The sequence below is a fragment of the Rhagoletis pomonella genome, unplaced genomic scaffold (assembly GCF_013731165.1).
Source record: "Rhagoletis pomonella isolate Grant_MI unplaced genomic scaffold, Rhpom_1.0 Rhpom_scaffold_00008, whole genome shotgun sequence".
In the NCBI taxonomy this organism is placed as follows: Eukaryota; Metazoa; Arthropoda; class Insecta; order Diptera; family Tephritidae; genus Rhagoletis; species Rhagoletis pomonella.
In genome coordinates, this window is record NW_023458562.1 from 23,480,388 (window position 1) to 23,504,381 (window position 23,994).

Genomic DNA, 23,994 nt, shown 5'->3' on the forward strand with positions numbered 1-23,994 from the left:
GGCATTATGCGATAGAAATTGATGTCGCCTGTGCGTACATATTGTACCATTTCGTTGGGTCCTGTGGAGCTGGCGTACATATCGGCGCCACAACGCGGATTCACGAGGCGACGTGGAACTTCAAAAAGACTATATTAGTTGGTAGAACAAACATTTGGCAATCCACTTACTTTCACGTATGCGCCTTACTACGGGCCTTCCAGCCGCCCACACATCGTATTCCTCTCCGAGTGGAAAAAGATCTTGGTGTGGATTGCGTACAAGATCCTTGAAGCGTATGAGCCCACCACCGCCGTAGTAGAGAATATGTAAGTCCGGCACTGTGTAGTTGAGCCGCTCAAGAAAATGAAGAGCATATCGCATATCCCAATCGGGTACAAAGGCTACGGGGCTGGGTACAAGTAAAGCGATCAGCGATCGGCCTCCCAATGAGGAGGCGTTGCGATCAGCATTCATAATATTTTGCGTCATATCTACGGCAGAGTTGAGGATTTGTGGTAGACTGAAGCCGGGCTTGTCTGCGAATGGGATTCGAATTAGTGTTTGCTTCTTAGAAATATTGGCATACTATGGAGGAGAAACTCGGCCAAACACTATTATATTGTGTAATACCAATCTATTATCTTTATTATATCCTGGAAAATCTACTTACACCACGAGTGTGTTGTGACATTCCATTTCTCATAAACTTCCATCAAATAGTGTGTGGTGTTGACCATTATGGTGCCATCCGCGGCGGATAATAAGGTCACAGCGCTGGCGTAGGGATTTATATTGAGTCGTTGTAGTACAAAGCTATAGGGAAGAGGAAGAAAAAAGAATAAAAGCCTGATTATGGCACAATAACTTAACTTAACGGAACATTGAACTTAGAGAATCAAAATGAAACAGATTTCGACGTGGCATTAAGTTACGTTAAGTTTCGGCTGTTCAATTATAAGCAACACCCATTTAACAGAATTTTTAAGAGAGAGGCGTAAGTTACGTTAAGTTGCCTTAAGGCCCGCCCACATAGAACTTTGGCGTTGGCGTCGCTTCAACAGCTGACTATGAATACATGAATTCAAATGCAGCCGTCCACATAGCCAAAATTCGACAACGCTCACACCAACACAAAGCAAAAAGATGGCCAACTCTCAACTTTTCGCGTGCGTCGCTCATCAGCTGTTGCAAATAAATAAAATTATGTGAAATATTCCTTTTTATTCAGCAAGGCGGGCAAGAAATATCGTTTAAAACGCAATTATTGATAGGAAATATTAATTTATCTGTCGTTAGTATGTTAATTTAGTGGCCCAAGCATACTTTAAACGTGCGTTCTGTCAAGCCAACGTCAACGCCAAAGTCAACGCGAAAGTTCTATGTGGACCGGCCTTTAATCAAACCATAAGCGTACGTTGGGTGCCGTGGACAATTCCTGAAATCTATCACTTACGGCGCGTTTACATTGGACAATGCTGTCAAGACAATGAAGATATTCGTATTAGTTGCCAAAATTGTTCCAACGGGAAAGTATGCATGTATTAGTGAAAAAGTGTGCATGTATTGCTATTGTCATGACAGTATTGTGCGGTGTAAACCCTAACCCTGGCATTCAGTACGCGGTCTCTAGTCACTAATAGTGACTTTTGGTGGTGAACTTGGATTTTGAGACTATTTGGTATTCAGTACGCTGTCTCACGTCTCTAGTCTCAAAAAAAAAGTCACTACATCTTCAGCTGGCTAAGAGCAGGTCTCAAAAATAAAAATATGGAGAAAAAGTTAACTGCTTTCCATTTTATTAAAAAAAAACGCGAATATGAAGCGAGGAAATTTGTCCAATAAGAATTTCGTTAGGAAATACGCCAAAATACTTTAATATACAAATCCATTGAAAAAAAAATTAATTTTTTTTAACATTAAAATCTAAAGATTATTAAAAAAATAAAATAAAAAATTTGAATGATCTCACCACCTAGAATCGCTCTATATATAAAAAAAATTCTATTATTTATCATTATTTTCTATCTTGGAATCAAAAAATATTTAGAGGTCGCTCAAAGCGTTTCCATGTATTTTACGAGGGAAAAACCTATTTTTCGTGGAAATGGTATAGAATTCTAGAAAATCACTATTTTTCGATGAGAAAACTCTGATTCTCTTCACAAGTCTTCCAATAATAATACCCAAATGTTTATTTAACCATTTTTTAATACCAACGATTTTTGGGGTCCTATAAAATATAGTTAATATTAAAAAATGGATAAATTGGGTACTATAACTGAGTCTCTTGAAGAGAAACAAAGTTTCCCGTTAACAGAATATTGATTTTCAACAATTCTATATCATTCCTACGAAAAATGGGGTTTTTCATATAAGTATATATATTGAAAATAAAAAAAGAGGGGTATAATTTTTTCGGTATAGAACAATCCTAGGAGGTGAGAGCATTAAAATTCGGACTTTACTTTTATTGGGCCACCCTAATGTACATAACATACGTATGTATGTATCTTAAACTGCCAGATACTGGATGAAATTTTCGAACTTTTGCTTCTCTATAATAGTGAAGTTGCAGAACCGTGAACAAAGCCGCTCTTGTAAAAGCACAATTGGCAGATGCACATATCGTTATCTTAATAGAACAAGGCCCTAACTAATTTTTTTTTCACAACCCATCTTTGAACGAAAGCCGGTAGATTAGTCAGTAAAATCAAACTAGAGCCTGAAAATTACAGGAAAAGCACAAAATTACTTAGTTACAGTCGACAATAAAATACAGTATTTGTAAGAAATTTTGAGTTAACGAACATGATTAAGTTTTTTATCACTTTGTATAGAAACAAAACGGTTAGACGGGGATATGTATAATCATAGTACTAATAAATATGTTTTATATTTTATCGAAAGAAATTTCATACTTAATATAATCCATGACAAAGTAGTACGGCCACGTGGTATCCAGAAAAACAAATATGTTTGTCATAATTGTAGTCATATTGTGTATACCTTGAGGTTCGTCATCTTCGTTGCACGTCGTGTACATCCAAGCTGGGAATTAAAAACCATTAAATAGATTTTCAAAGAGTACAACATAATATTCCAAAGCATGGATGTATGTAAAGATTCTCATACAAAATTATGGACTTCATTTCACAACTCATTAGTTGCTAGGATCGGTTGTTCAATGTCTGGTTTTCACTACGTCCGAGTTTACCATCATCAGCCGTTCTATGTAGCCGGAGTTTCTCGCTCAGATTTGTGTTAACCGGACATTGAAAAAAAAACTGCCCTTAATAGGTTGAAGAACTTAATTTTATGACGGTAAGTAGTTTGTTGCTATCGTTGCAGCGTAAAGCAGTTCTTTAAGGATTTTAGGCAAATGTTGATGGAGTGGAAATTTTGATCGTAGGTGTATCTCATGGTCCCATTGTTAATTTGGAAAGTATTAGGGATGGGTAGTGGGGGTTGAAATTCGATTTTTTTCAACATTAAACATTTTTTTTTTACTGAAAATTTGGAAGTTTGTTTGGGAGAAGGACAACTCGAATCGAAAAAGAGGTTCAACTGCACTTACGTGATGATGTTAAAAATTTTGACATAATGAAAACCAAGCATTAGACGCATTTTTAAGATTATAAAGCATCTGAAATCTTATTTATTTTTTATGAATTTATTTGTATTATAACTGGGATGTGCAACTATTTATTTGAGTCAATAAATACAGCTCACTGTGAGTTAATACTTATAGCCAGTTTCGCGCAAGCAATTTAAGTGAAAAATGATTTTGGAAATAATGATTTTTTTAATATGGAAACTGCCCTACAAAATAGTTTTTCACTTAAATGACTTTCGTGAAACATTTATCGAAGTTACGATTGTTCCATCTTCTTGTATATTTTTAATTTATTCGATACATCGAAAATATCGATGAATCAGATCGAACAAACATCGACATTTTTTTTTACTTGCATCTCTACGGCACGACACAACAAGAGAGTGAAAAGAGTCGATTTTTGAGCGGGTTATAGCCATTTTGTTTCGCTGGAAAACGGACAAAAAGTAAACAAATCAAAGAAAACAACGAAAAACAAAATTATTGTCAGCCACTGTAAACACACAATTTAAGTAAAATTATTCATTAAAACGCTTTAAAATGTTATGTTGAAGTAACTCTTCTTTAGTTAAATAAAGGTGTAAAATAGTGGTGATTGTGATGTAAACAAACGCACAGCTGACGAACCCGCTTTCGCAAACTTTTTTCTCAAAACTAATTACAAATACAACGTCGCGTTCTTGCGTGACCTGGTATTTTTGGTTCATGCGTGCCAAATTTAGTCAGAAAGAAGAATTGCTTTCTTGCAAATAAAGACGAAATTCGATTTATTTCTTGTGTTTTTAGTTCATGGGTGCCAAATTTAGTCAGAAAGAAGAATTGCTTTCTTGCAAATAAAGACGAAATTCGATTTTTTCTATAAAAATTCGATTTTATCCGAATTTCAGCATACCAAGTTAGATTTAAAAAATTCGCCATTTTGAAGATAAAATTCGATTAGAATTCGAATCTCGAATTTACCCATCCCTAGAAAGTATGTATCAGTGAAATCGAGCGCTGAAAGCTTTTGGACCGTTTCGGAGAACCTTAAGTAAGACCTGGAGTCTGAGGCCAGCTATGATATTCTGAATATAGATACATAGCTTTGGCCAGACCGATCGTTACGCAGAATAGCTGTGGTATGGTGACGTCGAACCATGGTCAAAATAACGGTTTGAATGTTAAACGGAGTGTGTGTATACTGTACACTGTAGAGGCATTATGGGCGCCATAAGTACAACGTGAGCATAGGATCTTGGATCGGATTGGCCCAAACTGCGGTTATTTGGAAGATCCAATGTCGACGGAAGCTAATTTTAGGACCAAGTATAGCGTGAATAGTCAGATATATAAATGATCTCATTAATACAGCTCATCGGAACCGTTGGTGCAGCACTTACACCCGCAAAGCAACCAAGTGTTTTATGACAGGCCTGACAGGGTGGAAGTCAAATGTCTCCTAAAATCAAGGAGGACTGAGATTCGATCCCTGATAGGACTGGGTCACAATCCATGGGACGGCATATATGTGCATACACTGAGAAAAGAGTTTAATTAAAAATAATATAATAGATTGGCGCTTAGTAATACATAAGTAAGTGTGTGGCCGAGCTTCTCCTCCAATTTGTGGCGTGTGCCTTGATGTTGGCACACAAAGCCGAGAGTTTAATTACGTAACCTAAATATGTATACCCAATAATTGCTTTTGCGTACTCGTTCACGCACGATTGGGAACGTTAGTGACTCATTTTCCATATGAGGTAACCAACTCGTGAATAGCATTAAGCCACAGCAGAAATAAAGGGAGTTTTGGTGTGGGAATTCCGATTTAATCAGTTTAAGGACCATGACCGACTGCCTAATAAAGCGTACTCTTTAAAAAATAACCCAGAATCTAGTTGTGCCATGGGGTCGGGAGCTGCCACGTTAAAAAAAAATGTAATGAAAACCTTCAGATGAGACGCTTTGGTTTTGATGACGAGCACCGCTTCGCTATTCGCCTTCTTCATATGTATCTATGCACCATATGCACTACAACCGACTAACAAACTCCGCCAATTGCTGCTCTTCTACAATTCAAAGGTATCTATTCAATAAAAAAAAAGCATTGCAATTTTGTGGTTATGCTAGAGGGAACTTTTACTAATCAGCGTTACAACGAAGATTTTTGTTTTGAAAATGGAATAAGTCACTAAAGAAAATCTAGTTAATCATAACATTCATTACACCGAGAATTTTACACATAAAATATATTAACAAAACTAGGAGCCGCTAGGAGTAAAACCGCGTTTTTAGTTTTTCGCTCTGACATCAGCATTTTTTTAAAAGGACTTTAAAATTTCAAATGTATGATTGATTCAAAAAAGTATCCTTACAATCTTGCAGTATTTAATTTTTGGGAAAAAATTGGGTGAAGGATTAATATAATAGGTATATTGCATCGTTCTACATTAAAAGCTTAAAATAATAAAAATTATTAAAAGGACATTTTCAATGCCAATTCGTCCTTATGAGCCAGAAAAAAAATAAATAATTTTGAATTCTAAAGATTTTTTTCTTTTATTTGGTTATATACTATAAGTTATCATTTTGATAGTACGAAAGGTTCAGAAGTATTGAATTAACGATGAATAAATAAGAAAAAGGTTCTGCACTAGAGCGAGGACACCACCTTGACTGTAACAGGCCACCTCCGTAAAATGTATTTCCTCTAAACAACATTCATTTGGATAATAAACTTTTATTATTTGGATATGTCGCTACTATGTCAAGGCGATGTGGCATTATCATCGAATGATGAACAAAAAGTTAGACAGATGGCTGCTAATATCGACTCCTCCCAATTAAAAAATTATATAAATATTTAGGCGGGTTGCCTAATAAAAGTATCTTAGAGATTCACTAAATCCAAATTACACTACTATCTTCGTTTCAAAATGAAAAAGAAAATATCCAACAACTCATAAACATCTCATTAAAATTTAAAATTTTAGCCAAATACTTTTTTTTGTTGGTTCACAAATATTTTATTCGTATTATGTTTGTATGTAAGCACATAAATCTCATGTGATAAAATGCAGCCCAACAATGTTATTTAATACACTTATTTATGTATGTCTAAATGATAGAAAATCAAATTGATGAACTTAGGCGTTTATAAAAAATACATTATTTAAATATGTATGCGTATGAATTTGTGTACTATGGAGGATCATGTTGTATGTTGATAAACTTAACACTGGTAATTATTTCTGTACTAGGTACATTGGCAACACTGACAAGCCAAAATAGAAAAATCTAAAGAAAAGCCGAACGCTTTCTACATCAAATCTTCAACTTCTCCAAGTCTCTACTGCAATGCCTCGCGCAGGAAGTACGCCAGCAAAATGGTGGCGAAACTGGCAAAGAGCCCAGCGACGCCACTATAACAGCCCAAATTCGTCACCGAAACCACGTAGCGTGCCTGATCCGGTGTTTGGCAGGCATTATCAGTGCACGAAACCGTCGATGAAATGGTTGTTGGCGACTGCACTGAGATGTAGAGTGGTGGGCATTGACTAATATAACTGTAACCGTTGCATGCATTGGACAGATCATAGGAGAAACCGTTGCCAATCGCGGCACAATTTATGTCCGATGAACCGCCACTATTGTTGGTGGCATTGCTTTGCGTAGGTAGTGGAACGGTGCGCGAGGTGCAAATTATGAATTGTATGCCACTGGTGGATTGGATAGCTACGTTGCGGTTGCTGCCAGCGCCATAAAAGTAGTTGGGTGCCATACGATAGAAATTAGTGCCATTTGGACTTAGATACTGCGCCAGCTGATCGGTGCCCCAAGAGGGCGTGTACCAGGTTGAGCCACAGCGTGGATTGATTAGGCGGCGCGGAACTATAGAAAGGGGGCGAATTGGAGAGTGAGTAAGTGGGCTTCAGCAAAAATTTTGAGTGCTACACAACAACTTACTTTGAATAATACGCGACACAACCGGACCCGACGAGGCGGCTGCAGTGCTAGCCGTATTCAGTGTAAACAAATCTGTGCTAGGATTGCGTACGAATGTAGCAAAGCGATTGATCGTGCCGCTTGTATAGTAAATGAAATTCAAATCAGGTATTTGTTCGTAAATGTATTGCAGCTGTGTGGTGGCATAGGTGGAGTCGCTGCTGCTCACTTGCACAGTACTGTAGGGGATCAGTAGGGCGACTAGAGAACGGCCACCAACAGAAGAATTCGTTTGTTCAGCGTTCATGTAGGCCTGAGTCAGATTGGTTATTTTTTGTAAAACGGTGGGTAAATTGAAGCCAGTGGTATCTGGAGAAAACGAGAAAAGGAAGTGGAAAGATGGGAATCAGTTTTATACTTAGTACTTGAAATGCGCGCAAGGCGAAAACTCACATTGTGCTTGTGTAGTCACATTCCAACCCTGATATAGGTCTGGCAGGGAATTGGTGGTATTGACAATAACTGAACCATCATTAGCAGCTAACAGTGTTACCGAACTGGCATAGGGATACACGTTGAGACGTTGTAATATGTAACTGCAAAATAGTTAAGAAAACATTGTGAGTGTAATTACATAGTTACATAAGTACTAAGGTATGTATGTTTGAAGGCATTACTGCGTATAATGAAATAAAACACTCACTTGACATAATCAACGATATTTATGTATTGCCATGTGGTATCCAAGAAAACATAGATATTAGTCATGGGCGTTATCACACTGTTAATGCCGCTGGCGCTGCTGCTAACGGTACAGGTTACGTCATTAAGATTATTCGCTGAAACAAAAGAACATAGGTATGTAGAGTGTGTTGGAGGAATACAAATCAAAGCTGCAATGGTAATGTCTAATGCGGCATCATTTAAACGGGGAAATGAGCAACCATTTTTATAACTTCTTCAACCTTAGAAGAAGATGTACAAGAACAACACATGCCTTTATATGTAATTCGTGAATTATCATTCGGCTGGTTGATTAAAACTTATCATCATGCCAGTCCTGCAATGCAGATGGATGACGGGAGGACTGGATCAGGCTTACTTGGACTAAGTTTGGGAATGAGAAACCATATTCTAGGTAAATCTCTTTTGAACCTGCTGGGAGCCCATAATAGTGTAACGCTGTGCGGGATTCCTGGACATGAAGGGTTTGAAGGCAAAAAAGGGCTGACTGTTTCGCAAAGCTTGGAGCCCAAATATGCTTGCTTGGTTCTGAGCCTTTCTGCGGCACATCTAAAGGATACAGTACTGAGCTACATAGAATCTGTGAAAATGGGGCTTACGTAGACACGGACTGCAGGTTTTGTGGGCTGGTGGAGGAAGCCCCAGAGCATATTCTAATATGATTGCTTACGTGTCATCGATAGAAGAGTGATTAACCTTGGGGAACGACTGGAACTGCTTCGACGTAATAATAACGATAGTACTAACTCAGATAGAGAACAGTAACTGCATGGGTAAGACGGGATCGCATTTGATAAAATACTTGGAAGTTAGCGCCAGCAACGCAGTACTGTGAGGTAAAGTTGGGTTCTGCTTATGCAGTGAAAATTGGCCGACTGAACTTAATTCCTACTCCTGCTTTTACGTTCGCGTCACTTGGGCAACAACCAAGCCGTGTGAAGACATGGGTAACTTTGGTGGAGCTACTCAGACGTAGTCGGTTGTTGTTGTTGTAGCAGCAGTGGTCAACCCCACTGGGTTTGTCATAGGTCGTTTTTACCCTACAAGCCTGAGGCCAAGAAAGCGGGCAGCGTCGACAGGCCATAGTGCTTCAGGGTCGTCGTGTTAGCGGTGCATGCGAAGAGGTGTTGGGTTTGTATGAACTTTGCCCGCATGCTGGGAAGGTGGCTGCCACTCCTGAGTTCAGCAAGGAGTTGTGTTATGGTGCACTTGGCAGTTCCGCTTCGTCGATGTTAATGGGCGGCGATCGACCGCCTAGGGCGATGTTCTCGTTTCGAGTGCTGAGACTCGTCCTGACTGGTCTATGCACAGAAAAATGCCGAGTTTCCAGTCAAGCAGGTTCAGGGAGGATGCTAGAGCTTTGTTGGGGTGATTTCCAAGATGGCTTCCCTCGACGAACTGCTTCGATAACAAGGCATTATGCTTTCCCATCGCCAGCATCTGGCTTTCTTTGCGGATGTCATGCTCGAATGACATGAGAAGGCAACCTGTAGCCGTGCGTAGAGCTGCATTCTGGCAGGTTTGTAAGTTTCTCCACTGTAACTCGCTGGTGCCTGCCGACCACATTGGCGCTCCGTAGTTTTCCGCCGAGCGATCGATTGCTTTGTACGGGGTGAGCAGGGTTTATTTGTCGGCTCCCCAAGTGCTTCCGGCTATTGACTTGATGACTTTGTTCCTAGCTGGAATTTTTCCGCGCCGGGCTGAGGCGTGCGTTGAGAAAATAGAAAAGGCTGTGAAACGTGCCTCCGAAGATTTTGGGATGTTTGACCGTCGGTATTCTGTAGCCATCGTCGTGGACGTCCAGTTCCAGCCTGACCTTTTAATGCAGGTGGTGAACAGTGTGGCACTGCATTTCGCGGCGGAGATGGTGAGGCTCCTGACAGTGAAGAAATTTGGAAGATCGGTGAAATAGTCGTTGATTTTTCCGCAAAGGCTGTCGATGTTAGGGCCCGTTACCATAAACGTGCAATCATCGGCGTAGCTCACCAAGTTAACTCCAGCTGACGGCGGAGAGCGATGTTGAGGCTAAACAATTTCGGGAGAGTACGCCATCTTGGGGGATCCACTGTTTAACTCTACGCGACTTGGACCTCGCGTTTCGGAATTGGATAGATGACTGGCGTCCACACAGAGAGCTGGTTATCCACCGCTTCGTCCGATTCGGAAGCAACGAGTCCAGAACGTCTTGGCCGAGGATCGCGTGGTTTACCGTGCCAAATGCCTTCGCCAGGACAACCGCGAAGAGGACCGTCCTATCACAGGGTCGACGTTCGTTCAGACCCTCGCTTATGTGTGTGGTGATGCCGTGTAAAGCTGTAATTGTGTTATGCATTTTGCGGAATCCATATTGGTGTTCGGCTAGTTTGAGATGCTTCGTTTGGCTGCGGAGGAATAGTGCTTCCATTGTCTTTAGCACCTTAGATAGAAGGGAGATTCGCCAGTAGAACTCTCCTGCGTCCGCCTTCTTCCCTGGCTTAATGAGGAGAATGATCCTTACAATTTCCACATCTCGGGAATGATCATGGTGGACAGTAAAAAGTTGTAAGCTGCTGTTATCGACTCTTGCATGTCTTAGCCTTTTCAGAATCTGCATGAAGATTAGGTCAGGGCTTAACGCCTTGTATGCTTTGGCGTTCATGACAGCTGCCTGCGTCTCTTCTTAGGTCAAGCACGTTGGTGTGTCTCGGGGACGGAATTTTTGAGCTTTACGTAGCACACTGCGGCGGGCTTTGTCTCATTCCACGTGTGCAATAAACTGCCGGTTGAAGAAGCGCATGCACGTCCTCGGATTCGAAGTTTTGGTGTTGCCGAATGTGAGGGCAACGTTGTCCTTATGGTTCGCCGGATAGGAGAGAGACCATACTGTTCGCTAACAGTTTGCTAGCTCCACTGGAGAGATTGTAGGTTTTAGACGTAATCGATCTAAGGGTTTACTGAATTCTGCAGCATATGTTCGCTGGCAGGTACGGTTATGTTCGCTGGTATGTATGGTTATAAGCGGGTGTTTGTCTTGGAGTAAGCGACTTTCTTTTAATGTGCGTTGCATAATTATAGTGCATCAACATCACCGAACAAAGCGCATTATAAATTTAAACTGAAAACCTTACTACATCTTTTGCCTCACTTCCTTCTGGTCATACTATCTTTGAACCGAACCTGTCCCTGATAGGAGAATGCTAGTATAAAACAAATTAATACCCGCAAGGCATATTTGATTGGTGCAAATTTGTTCCAAACTACATCATTTTCTCGTTTTGTCGGAAGAATCAATCAAAACCAAAAAATTTTAAGGAATCGGACAAAGTATTGAAGAGTAATATCTCCAGGCTTAAATATTTAGTATGTTTTCAGTTTTGTTGGTCTAGAAATAATGCTAAAATGCTATCTAAAATACATAAATATTAATTAAGAAATGGGTCTTGTCATCGAACTTTGATTGAAAATAGTTGCCTTCTTTAATTAAGAATTTTACGAATAAAATCGCAGCCCCAAAACTTCTACGATTATTCGGTATTTTTCAAAAATATAAAGCATTTACTCTAAGGATACTCACGAACATAAGTTTGTAGCGCCGAGGCCGCCGATTCGGAGAATGTTGCAATATTCGCCGCCGACAATGTGACGCCCAATTGCATTTCACGATCCAAGACTTGTGCAAAGGCGCTCGTCTGCTTCAACATCTCATCGGCTGGCGCATATGTGGCGAAGTTGTTTTTGCGATTACACGCCATAATGCCGCTATTTAAAACACCATTCGTGGAGTAGTACATACGCAGCAACTGTGATAGTTTCATATTACTCTGTTGGCTGCGCCACGAGACAATATTATTGGCAATGATTAGACCATCCAATCCGCCACGTATCTCGGCGTCAGTCATTTCCATGTTTTGACTTTGCGACAAGAAATACCATTCGGGCATTACTGTACTATTCCATGCGCCGTTTGAACCCACCGAGGCCGTTTCCGTGGTTGTGAAAGGTACCTGTACCAACGCCACCTCGGACAGATCACCAGCTAAAGTGGCGGCCCAACGATTATCCACACTGACGGTGGCTACCTGTGGCAGAGACTGATAACCATTTTGGCGTGTCGCTAGCGCCAGCAGCGTGCGCAGCTGTACGGTTTGTTGTTGCAAGCCTGTAGCAATACCAGCCAAAAGGGTGCCGGCGGCGACCGTACCCCAAGGCGTCCAGATAACACCATTCTCCACGGGACACTGGCTTATTGATGTGCTGGTGGATGTGCCCGAATTGATCCAACCAAAATCGTAGTCGTAGGAGTGGAAGGCACCCTTTTGCTTCAGGCCACGTTTCTGCGCTTTGGCTCTAAAACTTTCCAACACTTCAACATCGCCAATCATACCGTTGTCGCTGCTGCTGCGCTCGCCAAATGGTGAACGACGCAGGCGTTGGGCGCGATACAGTGAAATTTGATTGCATACTTGTGATTCATCACCGCGCACGCGTGTCTCTATCGAACTAGATAGCATGAAGTGCAAGGAACAACGCTCTTCGCGTGTCAGCGTTTGATTGGGAAAAGTCATAGCGTTGCCGGGTATGAGACGCGATAACAATATGCGGAATTTGGGAAACTGGAAACCGGTTGGACTGTAGGGTATGACGCCAGGTGATTCGGCCACTCCATAAGCGCGCTGAATGCCATCTTGGCGAAAGCGTTGCAGCAGCGACACCGCAAGCGTACGCATGTCGTAAGAGTAGTTGGGTGTGTTCTCGACTTTCTCAATCAGCGAGATGAGCGTTTCGATGTTTTGGGGCAGACGATTTTGGCGATTCATGAAATAACTTGTATTATAGCACTCCTGCAGCGATGGTGGAATCTGTGGCATTATGTTCTCTTGTGCTTGCGTGTGGCCTATGATGCAACATAGGAACACAACACCGAGTAGTATGAGCGATGCGCCAGCGCGCAGCGCTGTAGTATGTGGCATTTTTTTTTTGTTGGATTGCAGGGGAATCCTGATGGGCTTCGATAAGTCGTCAAATGGGCTGGGGGAAGAAAAAAAGTAAAAAGTTAGTAATTTTTATCACCTTTTTTTAATTAGTAAAGTCAGTAGATAGTTTTATATAGTAGAAATATGTATGAGTAAGAATAAGGAAATAGATATTTTTTGCGTTAAACTTCAGTTAACTTTTGATGTTAATATACTAGGAATTTCGTTAGTTTTATCTGCCCTTGGCATACTAAATAACCACTACCCTACTACATAAATACGTACATATGTGTGTGCTCCTTTACACATGTAAGCTTAGCTCGGTGATAAGCATTTGATGACATTCCTCACTGTTATTCCCTCTGTATACATATCTACAGTGCGGTTTGATGAAATAGAGCCTCGACGTTTTGACGTCTATTTAACTTAAGTTAAATGCTTATATAAATATAGTTAATTTTGTAAATATAAGTTGAAAATTTTGTCTTAAATTCAGAAAAATTCCCAATATTTTCTCTAAAATTTCGAACTTCTTTGTAAGAAATTTTACAATTTTTAAAGTGCAAGTGTGCAGTTACTAAAAAATTCTATTCTGATTGTTCATAATTTTTTGCGCGCTTTCTTCCATTTAAAAAAATTTCGAACATATTTTCTAAAAACTCCGACAAAAAAGTTCGTAATTGTTCTGAAAATATGGGGAATTTTTCAAAATTTTAAACAAAGTTTGAAACTTTTATTTAAATGGTTTATACCGTAGGTGTTAAGTAGAAAAAAATGTGTCGTCAACATGTCGCGTCGTGGCTCTATTTCACCGAACATCGCTGTATATGCGCTGTGTATGTACTTACATACATACATATGCATTTAATATTTTTTTGCTTCTGTATTCATTATTCGCCCATCTACATATATTGCCCGCTCATTGCTGGTATTTTACAAGCACCTGCTGTTATCTATCGCTAAACAAATAGCAACATAATAAAATTTATTTATTTCATATCACAATTTTGCTTCTTTGAAAACTAAATAAAACGCACGCGTTACCTTTAACTAATTTTTGGTTGTGCGTATGTATTTTAGGCTGGGTCGATTTTGTGTGGGGGAAAATAAAATGCAGTTGCCGGTATTGTATTATTGCAGCGGAATGGTTTCGTTAGAAGAAGCCGAAGAAGCACATTTTTCGCGGTTTCGTTATATGAAAGCCTCTCCAATTGGGCGATATTGCTTTGCATTCAGCTTGAACGTAAAAAGATACTCCCTGGCATGCTTTTCTGAAATCCGTTTTTTTTTTATTTAAAAGTTATTAATACAATTGAAGGAAAATTTGTTTGAAAAAACTAGAGATCCACTTAAGTTTTTCGATATAACTTTTGTAAATATTAACCGATCGGTACCAAATATTTACCAAATAGAAGGCGAGACTTACTGTTACTGATTTGTGATAATACTGAATGAAAAGAAATGTTAAACTGAATGAAAGATGTTAATTTTGAGACACCGAAGAAGAACTTATTACCTGCTTCTAAAAAAAATACACAATAGATATGCCATGTAATAATTAATCATCGACCAAAATCATATTACCTAAGATAAATGAACATAAATTAAGGACAACGCCGAAACCGGTTTTGTCAACTTCCTATATTTGCAATTTTCGTATTGTATGCGTAAACATAAGTAAACTAATTAGTTTTTCTAGAAGTTGTGCCTGTTTCCATACTCATTTGCATACACAAAATTACAAAAAATTAGAGCTACCGAAATTGTTCCTATATTTGCGAAAATCCCCAAACTATGGCTAATATTAAAAATGGATTAGAATATTTGGAGTCAGCGACTTAAATGCACCCCAGTAATATTAATGCTGTTCTTTACAACTTTTGGCTATAGGCCAGTGCAATTATCAAGAGAACAATTAAAGCTTTCTTGAAAAAGATAAGTTAGAGATTAACGATAAGCTAAAATGCTGCGAGAAATGATATTTGACTTTATCTTTTTTATCTCTTGCGTAAACGGGTTCATTATCTAATAATATGCACCAAACCGTTTTGCTGAACCCAGAATTTTTAACAAGAATTAGTCTTATCCGACCAGTGTGCTGTGCGTCATTTGGCGGTCGATGCGCGGGCTCTTACAATTAAAATAAAATACTAATATTTTGCAGGTTTGTTGTTGACTTCATGATACAATATATTTTCACTGTTACCAAGGAATTTAAGTCAAATTAGATTTTCGACCCGCCCTAATGTATATACTTTGTGTGTCTGTGGTGTAAAGAAATAAATAAATTCTTACATGAAATGGGTAATCGATGAGTTTATAAGTATCAACCTTGAAAAAGTGATTGAAAACATTTATTTATGTATTAAATTGTTGTAAATATATTTAGTCTTCACTTTTTTTTTCCAAACTAAGACCCGAATTAAGAGAAGCGAGAATATGTACACGTATGTATACATATGTATGTATATCCCAGAAGAAGATGATAATCTTGCATTTTTTCTGAATAAGCCTTTTTGTAAACCTGTGGTTTCAGATGCATATATATATAGGTTTGTTCCAAAAGCTACTTGTAGAAGAACGCGAGCAAAGTTCAAACTGTCAGCGTATATCAAATATACTTTAAAACTTACTTGCGGAACGCGTATGCTCGAGTTGAAGTGTCTTCGGGTAGCTTGTGGAACAAACCTAATATGTCACGAAAATGATTCTAAATGTAGTATTTTTTTTTATAAACCGGCTTCAAAAAAAGGAGGAGGTTATCAGTTCGTCGGAATTTTTTTGTTTAATGTATTTTACCGTATAACTTTGGGTCACGTTAACCGATTTCGATAATTCTTTCTAATTCATCGGAAAGGTGGTACCTCAAGGGTGATCCCATACTAAGTTTGTTTAGATCCGATAATTGGATCATGAAGAAACTAATGGTACACCTAAATTTTTGTATGAGAATTAAAGTTGGTTTTCGCTAGCTTAGCGTGAAAAGTTGCTAAGTCACATTTTTAAAATTTTAGAGGAGAGGAGAAAACTTATTACAGCAATTTTCTTCAAGTATTTCGTAAAACTTTGAATACAATATTTTGGCTGTTTAAAGCAAAGCAATCAATTCACATAAATTAGACGGATGTCGTTCTATTTTGGTCTTATCGGATTTTCGTTGCTTCTTTTGGAATTAGCAAACTCGCCTTTTTCCTGTATTAAAATATGAATTTTCATAAAAAATGGACTTATCAACTTTTCACTCTAAGCTAGCGATATGTATATGTAAAAAAAATATCTCTGTATTATTAAGTTCAATGTTTTATTTTATTACTTTGCAGAAAAACAGAACAAATAATTTTGACCGGTTTTCCTATGCAGTTTTTATTAGGTTCCCTAACCGTGCATATCCAGCCATAGGACTGCTTTCAATGGCGATAGTTTCCTTCGAAAGCCTAACCCCGTCACTGTAAAACTTTAACCCACTAAACCCTCTATCGTCTAAGTACGGATTTATCCGTTACCCCCTTAGGTATTTCGCGAAGGGGCGGTTTGAGCGCTGAGCTCTACATCCGTTACTGCGGAATTTGCGGGCTGAAACTTAAATTCATACCAGATCCTTACTACCGAAGTTGCATGAAGTTTATGAAATGGAAACACTTCAATACTTTTTACTAGGCAAAATAGGTTTGACGAGACTAATATTGAAGTTTCTTGGTTCACATTTCAGAATCAAACTTGGTGAGCTTAAAGGCAAAATAAAGTCGACACTAAAGTGAGTTGCGGCGCTTTCACATAATTTTCAATGGTATATGTATCTGTCCAAAAAGCTACAGTTAACTTTAGAATCGGCTATCAATATCCCCCTTGCGCGGAAAAATTATTGAGCATGAGTCTCTTTCGAGTGACAGTACGTATGCCGCACTTAAAGGAATTTATCAGAATACTATTCTATATTGTAAAAGATTGCATTTCGCAGATTTTAGCTGAAGAATTGTAAATATATACATTTTTTAACTAGTATAATGAAAACGTAGAATTGTAAAATCGCACTAAATTTTAAAATAACAGTAGTGATTAAGTAAGATTAACTTACATGTGATGATTCAGGCAATGTGTCATACAAGGTCTTACAAATACATATAACAAAATTATTTGTAAGGTCTTTTTATGGTACTTTGCTTTGAGAGAGTTGATAATACCATTTCCTTTACACTCAATCCACCTGATAGCCGTGGAAACTCGCTTGCGAAATCTTGTAGCTTGCTCCCTTGTTTGCTTGATTTACCTGATATGTACTTTATCTATTACAAATGTTATCTTTACCACGAACTATAAAAAAATGAATGGAATTTCGAATAAGATGACGTCACCTTATGGACAAGGGAGTATACCTAAGTTTTTATTTTTGTGATAGCGAAGTTATCGAAAAAATGTGTTTAGCAAAGGGCAAATACTCGTTACAACAGGTGCCCGGACAGTGCAGAGGAAATTGTATAAGTAAATAATTGCAGACATTACGACAAATTTTACGTAGACTTTTAAGTATAAATGTGTCATATTTCACCTTTATTTTCGTACCAAACGAGGTAATCAAACATATGTATTTATGTTGTATGTACATTAGACCGTACCACCTTACAAGCAAAAAAAAAAGTTAGATGTACACTGCAGAGTAATGTAATTCAATTTTAATTAAAGGAATTTGGTAAGTGAATAAGGTATCGCTATATGGGTGTCATACAAAAGAGGTTTTAGAAGGTAGTAGTTTGAAAATATTTTGAATAGGGTTGCCACCCATTTGAATTGAACTATTTTTTATATGAAATATTAACGATGAATGTCAAATGAAAGAGCTTCAAGAAATACTTAGTTTGACAATTTAGAACATTATTGATGTGTTTGAGGGTTGCCCCAGTTTAAAGGGCTAAACTAAAATTATTTAATAAGTTAAATGAATTACTAACCATTGGTTATCAATGGAAATGGGTTTGAAAGCCTTTATTTAAGAACTATATTAGGAGGATTGCCACGTGTTTAAAAAATAAACTTCCACTTCATTCATCAGTTACAAGAAATATTTATAACAATGTCAGACGAAAAATATTTAAGGAAATTTAAGTTTGAAAATAATTTTTAAGAAGGTTGCCCCCTGTTTTGAAAGTGGTATTTCGTTTAATTATACATAAGTTACATGAATTTTTAAAATATGGTTATCAAAAGAACGAGTGTTAAGAAATCTTTAAGCTGTACATTTGGTGTTTTTATTTGTTGTTGTTTTAAGTTAAGTGGATTGTCAAAAGGCGGGTATCAATCGAAATGGGTTTGAAAATAATTTATTTCTAAACTGTATTTAGGAGAGTTGCCATGTGCTTAAATTAAATTCAACTTAATTCATCAGTTAATTTAAATATGTATAACAATGCCAGGCGAAAGACTTTGGTTTTGAAAATACTTTTAAAGGGATTGCCACCTGTTTGAAAAGTCGAATTTGGTTTACTTATACGAAAGACACATAAATGAAATTTCGAAATATTAGTGTCAAACGAAAGAGTTTTAAGAAAACTATAAGCTGATAATATTTTTAATTAGAGTTGCCATCTATTTTTTTGAAGGTCATCACTTCTGCGCCGTTATTTCGAATTTCCAAAATGAGAGGTTAAATTAAAGAACTGGGATTCTACATAGACGTGCACAGGTTTTATTTTTTGAAGTTATTTGATGAAATGAAAACCAACACCATGCGAGATCTCTCATCACTGAGAAATGGTTTAGATTAATCATTAGGAATATTTTTAAAGTTTTTTGAATAGAGTTTCGCCTGTTTAAAAAATGTAATTGAATGTGGACGTTTTGACGCAATGCGGGTTCACTAATAAATTATTATTTTTTAAATGATTCTACTGGAATAATTAAAATCCTTCTTAGGAACAGTTTGATGGTTTTTGGTGTGCCTAATTTACTGATATTAGGGTGGAGCATTAGGTAATATGAACTGAGATGTGGTGAGTAAGTAGAACGGTATACTTGAGGTGAATGAACTTCAGAACAAAAAAAACACAACAAAACAAAAACATATATACGTATATATAAATCCAAATTGTCTTCGAATCGAAATACAGTTCTATCTGGGTCGAGTGAACTAATTAATGCAAGACCAGTTCATAAAATGCAGATTGTTCACTATATCCAGATTGAGTTTTTTGTTCTTTAAAATCAATTTTATTGCGCAGTACGTCTTTTGAAGTTAAATTTTTAAGAACTCTGAAATGTCGTCTTTTCTTTCAGCTAATGCCAACACATGTTTCCTGTTGTTGTTCTATCGTTGTCGTCAAGCTCTATTAGCGGTAGACCCTGGAAGCGTGCAGCCTCGATGGGGTCTGTCCATACGGCCAGAGGCGTTAGCAGGGTGGGGTTCAGTGGGTATGCGAAAGAATGCTGCGAGGGAATTCATTTGGCACATTTGCATTTATTCTGCTCAAGTATGAGTTCAACCTGCTGCAGTAGCCAGATCGAAGTTGGGCTATGGGGTCCGACTCTCCCGAGGCAGACGAAGCTCTGTCTCGTCCACGTCTGGTGGTTGCGTGCCCAGAACGGCATACACAGATCGAGAGTCTATATAACTGTCGGTAGGCTGTTGGGTCCAGAGGTAGTTTTTTGAACCCCCGGACTTCGTCCGTCAGTTCATAAAGATGCCTTTGACGTGCCGTCGCGGAGGTTCTTCCGCAAGCAGATGTCTGTTCGGGTACCTAACACGGTGACACCCTACTAGGAATTGCTTGCAGAGCATTGTGTTATGTTCCTTAATCGGGAGCACGTTGGCCTCGTTGCGCAGGTGATGTTTCGGCAACATCAGAAGGCATCCTGTCGCTGTCTGAGTGCCGTGTTTTGGCAAGTCTGCAGTTTCATTCACTGCGTCCTACTAGTCCCCGATAACCACACAGGCGTTGCATAGTTCAGAACCGGGCGGCCAATTGCCTTGTACGTTGCCAGCAACATTTCTTTGTTCTTTGTCTTAGGGGAGAGGGTTAGGCTCCGTGCAGGGACGAAGCGAGAAAACTCGGTGAAATAACCATTATCGAGCAATCGTCAGCATAAGAGACAATCGAGACTACCTCTGGTGGTTGAGGGAGCTTAGAAATGTAAATGTTGAACAGTAGTGGGGAAAGGGCGCCACCCTGTTGATCTCGCTGTTTTATTTTCCTATGTTTGCTCGATTTGTCTCTAAAGATCACTGACGACCATTCAGGTATTTCGCAGCCCACCGTTTGTCTTCTAGTAGCGTTACTTGAATAGTTCTATATAGCTATCGGGCGAGAAGACTCCTTTGTTGGACGGTTTCCCCGGTGGACAATCACCTCACGGTTGACCAAAGCCTGCTCACACCAGAGGCGAAGTTACAGGTCTTCAGATGGTCTTCCCACTTCTTCCGCTTATGTACGTTCACTAGTTGCCGAATCTCCGAGTTGAGATCCCTATACGGGGATTTACGGGATCGGCCTGGAGAAGGGATTAACCTTTTTGTTATTAAATTTGTCGTTACAGTTTCGAATTTGGAAGGAATTGGTTTTAAATTTTGTTCACTCCACAAAGACACAAAATTGTTCACTCTATAGAGTACTCAATGGAAAAATTTTCATGTTCACTCTTTCGAGGTGTTCGTAGCATCGGGTGTTCACTCCAGCCAGATAACACTGTACTTCATTAGCAAAAGTTTAATGGCTTTTGGGGAGCTTTAATTTACTGATATTGGGGTGGTAGGAAACTGAGGTCTGGTGGATAAGTACTAGAACGGGGTACTTGAGGTCAATAAACTTTAGGACAAAAAATTATCTTCTCGAGACAAGAACATCAATATACCACACTTTAAGATCCCACTGTAAATGCCGAAGATATAACGAAATATTTTTTTTCGACATTGCCTTGCAAAAATACTTTATACTCAGGAGTGTACGGTGAATCTTTTTTTTTTGTACATTGTATTATACATATGTGTATATCTATTAGATAAAACTAATTAAACTAGTCAACAAAATTTTACGGCATACCGACCGATTCTCATCGAATTTCGTGACCTACAGTTTTCGACGACCCCGAACGGCGATTGTATCTTTATGAGAACCTGTTTTTCATGGGAGAAATACCCTCGTAGGTTTGCCTGCCGAGGGGCGATCGCTGTTAAGAAAAAAACGTTTTTTAAATTATTTTCTCCGATGCTGCTTTAACCTGGGCATGAACCCAGGCCCTGCGGAGTGGTAGCGCGCACTGCTAACCAGTACACAACAGCGGCCGCGGTTGGTTCGTCTCTTACAACCACCTTGACTAGTATAGTAATTTGAAAAATGGCAAAAAGGCTAAAGCTACACTTATATCCGATAAAAATATGTATTGTAGTCCGAATATTAGTCATAGTTACTGTGTAACTGTTGTAAAACTCTCTCGCGGACACACACACTTGCTTCTAAAGCTTAACGAGCATTCGGACACATTAACTGATAAGTCAGCAGGTGAATTTCGAATCGGTGCATATGGTAGATAACGGTAAACAGTCTTGGCATACATTAGTACATACACACACATGAATAAAACACACATATGTAAACACTATTTCATACATATATGTATGACAGGTATGCGTTCGCAGAATACAAACAAAAGTTAGGTCATTAATAACTTTGGTTGTTGTTGTGAAACAGGGTTTTCTTGCACAAATGTTTAGCACTCTTCCACCTTTTTAGCAAACTATTTGAGCCATTTCGATTTAAGTCCATCGATAAGATATTATTTTCTGAAGATAGTTAAACACTGATAAGTGAAATAGTTTGAGCATTTTTAGACATTTGAAAGTTATTTTTGTATTACTCAATTTTTTGTAGAATTTACCAATACCAGCAAATTTTTAAAATATTTTTTTTTGCTTTTAATAGCACAAATTTTCATCACAAACATTTAGTTCGTTGCAATGCCTTTTATAATAGTTTGTTTTGTACTTATTTTAACAAGTAATTGGTTCTTTAAATTTAAAATTTTTTGAGGTTATGTTTTATTTTCACTGTCAATTCTGTCTTTTCGTTTCTTAGTGACTATCTAAGCAGCACATTATTGCGATTTTCTCTTTTTTAAATTAGTCAACTTATTGCTTATTATCCACTCACATTTCTAGCTCACTTTGTCTTTTTCAGTTTGAAATCACTTAAAAATCAAATATTATAAAAAAAAATATTTTCCTCAATTTACGGAGACCACGCACCTTACCCACTCTTTCGCTTAGTCGTACTGGTTTTTGGTTTTGGCTTCCGCAGCAATGAATAGCTTTTTCGATTCAATAAGTGTATGAGTTTACAGAGTGCTGCTTATCTTTTTAATGATAAGAACTAGATATGATACTCGCAAAAGTTTCGAAAGACAAGCGCTGACTAACGTTCAACCTATACAAGCCAACTGGTGGAGTTACTGCAAGTATACTTATACTCGTGCCTACATACATATTTATATATGAAAATAATGGTTTCAATTGTATTATGTGGATCATCAGTTATTTCAGAGAGATATCAACATCCGCGCATTTATTTAGCCACCTTTTTTGCTATAGCTTGCGATATTCCTTTAAAATTTTTCTCGGGGAATATAAACAAATATTTTGTTCATATAACTATACTTTTAGCTGAGGACTGAGTAGCCCTAATGTGTTTGATGATCGAAAGCTTGTATGCTAATAACGGGTCTCTCATCTCAGAAGCGCTCGAAATTTTCATTAACTTTCTCTCTATAGAGTCTAAAAAACAATTGCTATAATTACGGTTGCCAGTTACTTCTTTTTTTTGTGTACCAAAAAGAGTACCAAATTGTCCTGGACTGTGGGAAACAAAGACCTTCGGAAATCGCGGACTACATGGTAGCGAACTCAGATTATGGCTTTAATATACAAGTGCTGTTCCTATTAAAGTTGCTTTTAAGGAATCCATATGCCTCTGTATGTATACTGATGATGATGAACCAAGTCTGTGCTAGTTATATAATGTAAATAGGAGCTACGCTCGGTGAACCATTCAACGTTCATCTCTCCCCAGTGGCGGATGTAGGATCAACTTGTTAAATAACCTTAAATTACAGGCATCTAACTTGATTCACAGCGGAGTGACTAATCACAGAGAAGTGACCAATCGGAGCTACTATATTATGACCACAAGCATTCAACCTGCTTGAACCCTTATTTATTCTTCATGCAAATAGAGATTCAAGTAATTTTTATGAAGTGCGAAATAAAGTGTTGTCTGATATAATTTTAATTTTAGTATGTATCATTTTGTGAATTTGGCGCAAGGTCCATTTACAGAGTACAGTTATACATAGGTTGGGTTTTTAAAGCAATTTATATGTATATATAAATACTTATTTTTTAATTGCAATGTTGGTGAAATAATCGGAAATCGAGCAAAATATTATCTAATAGCGGTATGAATATTGCCTGCCGATAATAATCTTCGGCGTTAAATGTACGATAATTAGGCCGAAAATTTTGTCTATACGCTCTCAGTGGAAGGACAATGTCCACATCCAATTCCTTAGCGATATCGGTAACAAACGCGGCAAGAGCTTTTTCTAGTGCAAGCCAAGAAAGAGGGCTTATGATTGAAGATTAAAATAAAAATACTTTATAAAATTTGTTTTCAAATTTCTCGTTTGAGGCAATATATTTTAACCAAAGTTTTATTTTTTCGAGCTCTGGGGGAGCGGGCGATCGCCCCCATCGCCCCTCCCATGTATCCGCCACTGTCCCTCCTATATGAAAATAAATTT

The 23,994-nt window shown here is 38.2% G+C and overlaps 2 protein-coding genes across 4 annotated transcripts in view; both read right to left on the minus strand.

The window, feature by feature from the left end:
* Positions 1 to 2,977, minus strand: part of LOC118745230 — a 6,556-nt gene extending 3,579 nt beyond the window's left edge. Inside the window, exons 1-3 of the mRNA XM_036478755.1 lie at positions 2,901 to 2,977; positions 653 to 795; positions 171 to 518 (exon numbers count right to left, since the gene is read on the minus strand). Coding sequence (XP_036334648.1) covers positions 171 to 518; positions 653 to 795; positions 2,901 to 2,977 — 568 coding nt within the window. The remainder of the gene's footprint in view (positions 1 to 170; positions 519 to 652; positions 796 to 2,900) is intronic.
* A 3,611-nt stretch (positions 2,978 to 6,588) lies between these two features.
* Positions 6,589 to 22,595, minus strand: LOC118744476. Of its 3 annotated transcripts, none has more exons than XM_036477519.1 (6): positions 22,445 to 22,595; positions 11,817 to 13,270; positions 8,223 to 8,358; positions 7,973 to 8,115; positions 7,541 to 7,888; positions 6,589 to 7,465 (listed from the first exon to the last, which is right to left on the minus strand). In XM_036477519.1, exons 2-6 carry the CDS (start codon positions 13,210 to 13,212, stop codon positions 6,924 to 6,926), a joined length of 2,565 nt encoding a protein of 854 aa, XP_036333412.1. In that variant the 5' UTR covers positions 13,213 to 13,270; positions 22,445 to 22,595; the 3' UTR covers positions 6,589 to 6,923. The 3 variants fall into 3 exon arrangements, with proteins under 3 accessions (XP_036333412.1, XP_036333410.1, XP_036333409.1); XM_036477517.1 differs by having other exon boundaries at positions 22,350 to 22,455; XM_036477516.1 differs by lacking the exon at positions 22,445 to 22,595 and adding an exon at positions 13,501 to 13,594.
* Positions 22,596 to 23,994: the final 1,399 nt, after the last annotated feature.

Excerpts from the sequence above, each read along its gene's own strand:
- LOC118744476 (XM_036477516.1), bottom strand. The coding sequence starts at position 13,559 with ATGTCATCAAATGCTTATCACCGAGCTAAGCTTACATGTGTAAAGGAG. Across the intron at positions 8,359-11,816 it reads GGCGCTACAAACTTATGTTC|CGAATAATCTTAATGACGTA; the intron begins GTGAGTATCCTT and ends CTTTTGTTTCAG. Across the intron at positions 7,889-7,972 it reads TGTGACTACACAAGCACAAT|ATACCACTGGCTTCAATTTA; the intron begins GTGAGTTTTCGC and ends CGTTTTCTCCAG.